This window comes from Aspergillus pseudonomiae, assembly GCF_009193645.1.
Source record: "Aspergillus pseudonomiae strain CBS 119388 unplaced genomic scaffold BDV37scaffold_29, whole genome shotgun sequence".
In the NCBI taxonomy this organism is placed as follows: domain Eukaryota; kingdom Fungi; phylum Ascomycota; class Eurotiomycetes; order Eurotiales; family Aspergillaceae; genus Aspergillus; species Aspergillus pseudonomiae.
In genome coordinates this window covers 358,856-368,201 of record NW_022476021.1, presented here as the reverse complement: position 1 = coordinate 368,201, position 9,346 = coordinate 358,856, and the positions used below count along the sequence as shown (strand labels likewise).

At 48.9% G+C, this 9,346-nt stretch overlaps 2 protein-coding genes across 2 annotated transcripts; one reads left to right on the top strand and one right to left on the bottom strand.

Annotated features, from left to right (window-relative positions):
- Positions 1-1,006: 1,006 nt before the first annotated feature.
- Positions 1,007-2,053, top strand: BDV37DRAFT_282713 (Zn(II)2Cys6 transcription factor domain-containing protein; the record flags this gene model as incomplete). The annotated part of the gene is made up of 3 exons (XM_032087106.1): positions 1,007-1,186; positions 1,276-1,593; positions 1,658-2,053. 3 exons carry the CDS (start codon positions 1,007-1,009, stop codon positions 2,051-2,053), a joined length of 894 nt encoding a protein of 297 aa, XP_031941995.1.
- Positions 2,054-4,463: 2,410 nt separating this feature from the next.
- BDV37DRAFT_293732 (serine/threonine-protein kinase) lies at positions 4,464-8,434 on the bottom strand (the record flags this gene model as incomplete). The annotated part of the gene is made up of 5 exons (XM_032089484.1): positions 4,464-4,705; positions 4,771-5,064; positions 5,119-6,974; positions 7,062-7,793; positions 7,842-8,434. The coding sequence occupies 5 exons, from the start codon at positions 8,432-8,434 to the stop codon at positions 4,464-4,466; spliced, it is 3,717 nt and encodes a 1,238-aa protein (XP_031941994.1).
- Between the last annotated feature and the right edge of the window lie 912 nt (positions 8,435-9,346).

Here is a 9,346-nt window from a genome sequence, read left to right as displayed (position 1 = left end):
TGTCTCCCTCATTTGCCTTGGTGGCTCTCCACCGCCTCTCGCCTCCCACCCCCTGTTCTGCGCTCTTATCCCGCGTTTCCTCTTCGGCTTCCTCTTCCCTGTGTGGATTAGGCCCTCATCTTTCCTTATTACTTCCCCGTCTGGTTCCAGCGTGACCACGAGGCTATGCTAGCCTTGCAAATCACCCGACGGGAGCTGGAACTGTTTTGATTTGGACTGCTTTTCTGACCGGCTTGGACTCCGCATCTCTCCAATCCTGGTCGCCTTAACTTGCACTTTTTCTCACGCACCACCGCACACCACACGCACACCACACAGACACACTTGGCCTGCGTACTGCGTACAGACGTACCGTACTTACATACATACCCCGATACATACTTACATACGATCGGCCGTTCCGTTCCTTTACATACATACATACATACCAATAACCCCCATACATACACCCAATACATACGGACAACCATCCCTGCTCAGCCAGCAGCTTCGACCAAACAACCCGCGGGACGTGACTCGACTCTCACATCATCCTGCATTTGTTTTTCCTTTTCCCACCCCCGTCTCGTTCCGTTTCTTAAGCAGCCTCTCGCGCTCTCTCGACTACAAATGTCCAGCAACCCCCACGATTTCAGCGACCCTAATCGACAGGGACAGTATCCACCTCAGTGGAACACTAGTCAACCTGAGGATAACCCTTCCGCTCATTATCCGCCGGCTTCTCAATACCCTGTATGTTTCACTCTTTTATACCAACACTGACCTTTTCTGCGCCGACGGGTTGCTCCGTTTCCTCTTTGCTGTGATATATCAGCCTCCCCTTCCTTCCTCACCGTCTCTTGGAGCCTCATCTTTTCATCCATTTCCATCGATTCTTGCCTTTCGCAATTGAGTCTGCGGTCACTGACACAGTGGTCGCATCCAGTATCCTCCGGCCTCGTACCCTCCACCAACTGCGGACCACCAATATCCTCCGCCGCCGTCACAATATCCGCCGCCGCCAAACATGGCTGCCATTCATCCGCATGTTCAGGGCCCGCAAGACCCCTACCGCCTTCCACCGCCCCCTGGTGCCTATCGCCCACCAGATGTTTACGCTCAACCACCTCCGCCCCAAGTGGTCTACCAAGCTGCCGCTCCACGACAGCGGACAGCTATCGCTTGTCGTTACTGCCGGAGACGGAAGGTATGCTTCTACAGTATTGGTCTATGGGCTAGATTGTCCGGTTTTTGAGTAGGCAGTTGTGAGCTGACGGTGGTTATAACGGTAAATAGATTAGGTGCTCGGGATTCGAAAGTTCTCAGGATGGGCGTTGCAGTAACTGTATCCGCTTTAACCAAGAGTGCATGTTCACGCCAGTTTCCTCCCAGGCGCAAGCTTTTGTTCCTGCACATGCTGCCTACCCACACCTGAGAAACGCACAGAACCAACCACGTGGCGGTGCCCCGGTAATGCTTTATGGTGCCCACGGTCAGCCTTTACCACCCCAACAACAACCTCAAGCTGCACCGGATGCCACACTTCCCCCGCCGCAGGGAATGTATCAGAATCCCTATGGAAGCGCACCCCCACCTCTCTCATCTCAAGATCCTGTAAGTTCCAGCCCATCCCTATCCGTCAAGGGCACCCTTTACTCACTGGCTCCCTTGCAAACAGCGACCTATTGGCCGTCGCGGCTCCGGCTCTGGATTCGAGTATCCTGATCCAACCAATCTGGCACCCGTAACGCCGGCAACATCTGCGCCAGGATATCAAGCGCATTCTGCCTCAAGTCCATACTATCCACCGCCACCTCAGCACGATCGACGTCCTTCTCCGCAGTCGGCGTACCCTTACGATAATCGTCACTCCTCGTCTCCCCACAATTCACCCTATCCTCCTATGCACCCTGGTCAAAGCGCAATGACACCCCCTCCCACTTCTACTCCTGGTAGCTCGTCTCGTGGTGGCCTGAATGTTCGTGACATGTTGAATCCAGGAGACAGCCAGGGCCGTTCCAGCACTGACAGTGATATGCTGAATGCCCTAAACCGGCGGGGCTTGAATCAGTAAGCCCTCCATGGCACATTCTCGATACTCCTGCTACGCGATGATGGTCTGGGTGGGAGCTGGGGTAGATGAGTAAGAGTTGGCGCGAATAGACGGGATGGAGCTGCAGATATCGATTTCAGTTTCGTTGGTGGTTGACGCGGAAGGTTGTGTGTGCTGGCCACACGGTCCTCCACACGTCATATGCAAGCATTCCTTGCCTTTGGAAGGTATACGACTGTGCCGTCGGCTACGGGGAAGAAGAGAGGGGGAAACATCAAAATTGAAGCAAGAGAGGTATCATGACAATACGAGAACGAAGCATCCTCCTGTTTCTTGGACCGATGACGGGACGGAACAAAACAACATACGGCGACGACAGAAGATTCTAACAAGTACCCGGGTGGATGATCGACTTCAGGCTCAGGCTATGACGGTGATGAGGCCAAAAAGTGTCGTTCGCAAGGAAGTGGTAACGATACCTCCAGCGGAAGGGATATTTGAAGAGAAGAAGAAAAAAAAAAAAGAAAAGAAAAACAACAAATAACAACATTTTTTCGACTGCTACGAAGCCATGGAAACGAGATGCAAGAGTGTTATGAGCTGCACGATCTGTATAGGGAGTTGTCGGTCATCAATGACTGCCAATAAGGTAGTGCGGATTGTCAGTTTTGCGGATTCAATCGGACGGGCCTCGCACTTGACAGTCGATAACTCGCAATTCTTTTATTATCACCTAAATTTCCCTTTGCGAAATACATCATCACGGCTTTATAAACTAACTGGGGCAACCCACTAATGGAATTTTCTTTCTGTCGTTATCTCCGTTCTGTTTTCTCTCGGGCATCCAGTCTTCCATATCACTGCGTTTAAGGGTTACTTTGCGCCGCTGCAACCATTCTCACCCTCGTTTCGGGGCCATTCTGTTTGACCGACTCTGTTCCTGAGATGCCAATTATCGCGGCGTTGTTGGGTCTGATTTGACAGGCAGTCTCCGCACAGAATTTTCTGGTACATCCCAGAAAGTTTATTGTCCTTGTGTATGCGAACAGTCTTGGAAAAGTGGCCCAAATCGGTGAGTATGTTTCAAGCAGGATTAGGAAAATGAGTGTTGTATGCACTGGAAATGGATGCCTTTCAGCGTCGACTATCACGGAACCAATCATGGGGTGGGATTTTGCTGCATTTACCTCTCGTCTTTTTCTTTTGATGGACCATTTTCAATTCTTTTCTCTAGCGGCAGTTGTTTCATCTTTCTTAGTGTTCCTATACATTTCGGGTGGCTCTCTGTTGTACTTTCATGATATGTTCCATTTCGCGGCTTGTTTGCGATTTGCTTGTTATTTGTGATCAAGGTATTTACCATTGCGAAAAAGGAGGTCATCTTTTTTATCATTATTTTCCCCCGTCTTTCTATTTCCCGTCATAACCTGTTTTGTGATTCTTGGGAGGCTGTCTGATCAATTTTTGTTTCTATCTTTTATGACTCGCAGATTCCAATGCTTGTTGATTTTGGTTTTTATATTGCATTGTGCATACTTTTTCTTCGAATGCTACGGTTTATGAGTCTAATTTTTTCTTGACTTATAGTACAGAGTAAGTAACTATACAGGTTAATAGTATTTTTATGCCATTAGAGTAGCATTTCCTTGTATATCATCTATCTACCATGAGCGATCCAGGGATCTAGATGGCTTGAAGTACGATCATATCATGCGAACACCAGTCTACAAGGCTCCAATGGCACCTAGACCATTCCCACAATCTACCCCGGAGAAGCAGAAAATAAATGAAGATATCAATTGATTCATTCCTATCTAACCTAATTTCTATCTAACCTATTGTGAGACGTTTCCTGTAAACCAAACATGGAACATAAACGAACGGCAAGCATCCTCTGGTAGATCCAAGGACATAGTAGACGAATTGCTTGCTTGTCTGAAGAGACAAGACTGCGTGAGAACGGAGGAGGGATATTTGTCAAGAGATTGCAATGAGACATGAAGTGTGTATTCTGGGCTCCAGGTTGAGACCGGTGTAGAACGAACGTGGGTTAAAGACATAAGAGATGGGTGAATGTGTAACGAATGGGGTTTTTAATAAGGTTTAAAGGAAAAATAGACAAGGCCAGGAACATAGAAGCGAGAAATGAATGGTACAGAAACGGACACACATTTTGAGAATTAGAAACGAGAGACCAGACTCCATCCGGTAATTTCAAACATGCAGCTGAGGTCAAAACCTGATAGATATCATGTATGCAAAGAAAACCGATCCGGTGAATTATAACAAGGATAAATGTGAATAGGGTATTAATTAGAACAAATGTTTGTGCTTCTGCACTTTGCTTGTTGGTACATGGTGTTTGGGGTAAGGGAAAAGTGAGTAGGTCTCTGAAATGGAGGGAAGAAGGTGCTAGTGATGCGAACTCATTTCATTTCCCTTGGGGGTCCTGGTATTTATCCAGGACCTTCATCATCTGCTGTGCACGAACTGGGTCTTCCACTAGCAGGCCGCGCTGCTTCATGACCATGTCCAGGGTGTCGATGACCTGGTTGAAGGATGAGACTGCGCCTCTTTCTTGCTTGAATCGGACCAGACTAAGGTTGCCTCGGCGGCCGTCTTCGAGGACGGTGTAGAACTCGGCGGAAAATGCGACGGGGCGGATCCGGCGGACTGAGTGACGGTTAGGATACTAAGATAGTGTGTTTGTGTGGAGAGGTGTGGTGTTGTTGACTTACAATTGGATCTGGTGACTTTCCCGTGGATTATGCCGTCGGCTTTGTCGTAATGGACGCTCATGCCATAGGGCTTCCATTCCCGGAGGATCTTGTGCACTTCCTTTCTGCCTTTCATTTTCGAGGTGTTGAGGGCGAGGGCCTTGGTGGCAGGGGTGAACTGGAACATGCGTGCAAACCAATTCACGGGCTTGCGCGAGGTACCGGGTCTCTGGGGGAGGGGTTTGTCTGCGTTCACCAGGCGAGTATGTTCTGTGGAGTTCCTGAGTGTGGGTTTTGTGTCTGTCATTTGGGAGTCTGGTATAGGTTGGTCAGGTGATTTTCATAGGATATTTGTTGGACGTTACTGACCTGTTGTAGTATGCTTGCGGTTACTTGCTTTCCCCTTCATGAACTTTCTGAAGAAGCCTCCTTTGGTCTTTCCTCCTGGGGTCTCTGGCTGGTTGGTTGAGCTGTCTGCAACAGGATGCACAGTGACAGTTCTGTCGACTGGGTGTAGCGGCTTCAGATTCTTGATTGCGGTTTCTGTAGGTGGTTGGTACTTGATGGGTAACCATGACCACTTCTTGTTGTCGGGATGTCGCGCTGCGTTGCGCTTCTCTGACTTTGGCGGGATTTCTGCAATTGGATCCAGCTCACAAGGTTGACGGGGATAGAAGGAGTTTAAGGAAGAATATCTGCAAGGTGCAAGATCTTCCTCGTTGGAGCCGTCCGTAAATAGCTCGTGATGATCATTAGAAGATGGTTCTTCGCTTTTCTTGCGAATTGTTAGAGGTCGAATAGTTTCCAAGGAAGGCACAGAACTTTGAGGGACCATTCGGATAGTTCCTACGCCATTCCGGTTGAGACGACCTGTGTTAGTGCCGGTGCTTGTTGTTAGACCAGGTCGATACGGCTTATATTGTCCTCCTCCGCTGCTTTGTCGGTTATGCCGCTCTTCTGATATTTTTGGCAGACCACCAATATCCCATGACTGTTCGCTAGGTTGTGCCGCTGGTTCAGTAGCAGGCTCGGGAGTAACGAACTGCTCACGCTGCCGCGCCTTGTCTTGCTCGATAAGACGATCAAGGTGCTTGATCACAGGTACAAGGTATCCAGGTACGCCCTCGGTGCCGTCCTGTGTGGAATGGGCAATGAGTTTACGGCGCGTTTCAGTCAACTCTGCAGCAGTATAGGATCTTGGGGGCGGTGTCACTAGAACTCTTGAATTGCTAGTAGCAATACGACTATGTGATGCTTCAGGACTAGCCATAGACACCGATGTCGCGGGGGTCTCTGCACTCATGCATGTACTTGTTGTCGTGCAGCCTGTTGACAGTGAGGCGCGATTAAAGGCCTCCTCGCAGATTTGGCTAAGCTCATGCGACACCTGGCGTGTATCATCCTTCCAGATAAAGTCAGACTCGCGCACCTTCTTCTGAGGGGCGCACGCCCTCAACGCAACACCAGGCCTTCGTACCACAGCTGGTTGGGCAGGCAAAAGTGGGCTGTTTTCCCGATCAGCGAAGGGGCCGGCGTCTACGGACACTAGACTGTTCTCGCTCATGTCCTTATCTGGGACATTTGTAGGGAAACTCTTCATTTTTATTGCAGTTGTTGAACCATGTGAACGGTTTCTCATGTGGCGGAAACAAACATTTCGCTTGTAGCTTGCAGAACGAGGCGCTGTCATACCGTTGAGTTGCCGTCGGTTGCCGACATGTGAGGTTCTTGAGTGGAAAGACTTCAGAGAGCTCGGCTTTTTCTTGTTCTGTACAATCGCAAAAGGAGAGTTTGGGGGGCATGGAGTTTCGTCTCTAAAGTCTTCCTCAGATATGATGCTTGACTCTGCAATTCCATCAGAATCTTCCCTCTTGCCTGCATTGTCCGGAAGGTCCCTATGGATTGTGACTTGGGTATATCCTTCTTTTTCGGGCACAATATGACATGGTGAGCGGAAGGGATCATAGCTCCCCACAGTTGCGCAGGATTTTGGCTCTTGAATAGCATTGCTCCTTAATTGACCAGCTTTGCCTATGGGAACTTGTCCACGTCGGCGGGATCCTCTAGAGCGGCGATTATCTCGTTGGATGAAGGTTTCATTTGAATCCTTGGACATATGGTGATAGTCACTGGCCGAGTACTCAAGAGTCTGTCCTGGCCAGCTCTCCAAATGCTCATCTCTAAACCTGACTAGAGCATTGTAAAACATCCTCTCAAGAGTCGGTCTATTGTAGGCTTGTCAGTCAAGAAAAACTTCTACTTGCACGAATCAAACAGGAGAGCGGAGCTATATCGTAGGGAACAAAACTTACTCTGGATCCAATACTCTTTTAATCAAGACCTCCTTTTCCACGTCGTGCCATAATGTTTGAAGATTCCTTAATATATCAGACTCCGACTCCAGTTCATGTCTGCTAATTCGCGGTCCACACTCCTGCACAGACCAAGGAGGTGCAGGGCCTATACAAGGATTAGACATTATTGGGTCTAAGCATTCGTATTTCCTCAAAAGAGGGTGCTTCCAAATATCCGCCATAGTGATTCGTTTCTCTGGCTTTTTCTGAAGGATCTTGTGAATGAGATCCGCCGCTTCGCAGCTCACATCCGCTGGAATCTCAACCTTGGCTGTTTTCACCAGCTTTAACGTGCTACTTAGGTCGTGGCCATCAAAGGGCAAATAACTGGTTAGTAGCGCAAATAGGATAATACCACAGCTCCAGAGATCAGCCATATCGCCGCGGTAATCATCACCTCTAACGATTTCCGGGGCAGCATAATGTGGACTTCCACAGGATGTTTTAAGCCAATAACCCTCCGGTTGAAGAGCGGCCATTCCAAAGTCAGCAAGTTTCACGTTGCCCTGTGAATCCAAAAGAATATTTTCCGGCTTCAAATCTCGGTGGCAGATACCGAAGCGATGGCAGTATCCAAGGCCAGCAAGGATCTGTCGGAGTAACTTCACTGCTTCGAATTCTTGAAGTGGTCCATTATCTGTGATGTGGTGGAACAACTCCCCGCCCTCAACGTATTCGAGTACAAGATATCTGTCGGATGTCAGTACTGCTATGGTCGAAGCCTCAAGGCCCACCTACATTTCACCTCTATTCTCCCACACATCATACAAACGGACGACATTTGGGTGTTCAATAAGTTTCATGATAACGACCTCCCGCTCGATTCCAGATGGCATTTGCCTGGCCCCTGATTTACCGCGAAGCCCTCTACTCTTGTCCATTGCTGCAATACTGACACTCTGGGTCATCGCCGCAGACGTCTTCGACACTATCTTAATTGCCGCAGTTTGCCCAGTATACTTATGCTTAGCTAGTCGCACCCGACCTGTTGTGCCTTCCCCAAGATTCTTCCCCAGTTGCCATGGTCCGATATGGGTTTTGCGCTTTCCTTGGTTTGAAATGATCGACTTCGCTGACAAGGTCGAGTTCCGCTTAGATGAAGTCTTCGCGTTCGCCGTCGGCGAAAGACAGTTGTTATCCACATATCCTCTCTGTTCGGGTGGGCTAGTCACTATAGACATTGGCTGTGGCGAGCTCAAATATTGGAGGTCTCCCATTGATCCTTCCTCTTGTACCAAACTTGGGCTGCGATAAATGTTGACTCTGTTGCTAACATCGACAAGAGGCGTTCGTACGGACTCCGGACTAAGAGGGGCAGCCTTTTGTTCCATTGCCATGTAACCGCAGGCTAACACGACGCTTGGGTACAATCACTGCCAGGCCACATGTGGAAATTCTCCTCGATAAAACTGTATATCGTTAGATAAAAATTCTGGGTCAGATTTCCGTCTACACGTAGGCGTCTTCAGCTCACCTTGACCAGACGAAAATCTAATTGACGCGGATTTCTGAAAGCAACGTAGAAAAGTGATAGACTGTCACTATACCTACTAGCTCCAGGAACTCCCGTTCACGAAATAGAAGCGCAGACTTGCAAATTACGCTTTGAGTCGCCTTAGGTTAGTTATCTCCAAGCCGAAAATCAAACACGTATTAGCGAGTGCACGGGTAGAGAGCGTGGGGTATATTGGCGACACGGGTTGGCGCCAGTATACAGTCGGACTGTTGTTGTATTGGCGATTCAGAGAGCACTTGAGAAGGATAACCGACAGTCTTCAACGCGCCAGAGTGATTTCCACTCCAAGGGTTCCAGGGAGCATACCCAACTCCCACCCATAGCAAACACGGCACGCGAGTTGGATTAGAGCATACCATGTTGAGTTCAAAGTCGGTCGCGGAATGGGAGTTGAAGCGTTTGTTTCCTTTGAATTCCTCAGGTCTCCCGGGCATCGGGAGATCTCACTCTCTGGAATGTACTACATTAACCCTCTATGTTTCCAGGTTTGAGAGAGGAGCATGCTTCACTCGAATTTGATTACCATACAAAGTCTATATTGGTCAAGGTTGAACTCTAGAAGTTTCAGATGAACTCGAGCACAAGTCAGTTGTAGTATACCTGGGCATGGCGGACCAGAAAAGGTGAATCGCGGTGGTAAACAGCCAGCGCACACCCCTTGCTACGCGTAGCATACAGAAGTCCCCACCAGGGATTTGCTTGTGTGATCGGTTATCGAATACATTGG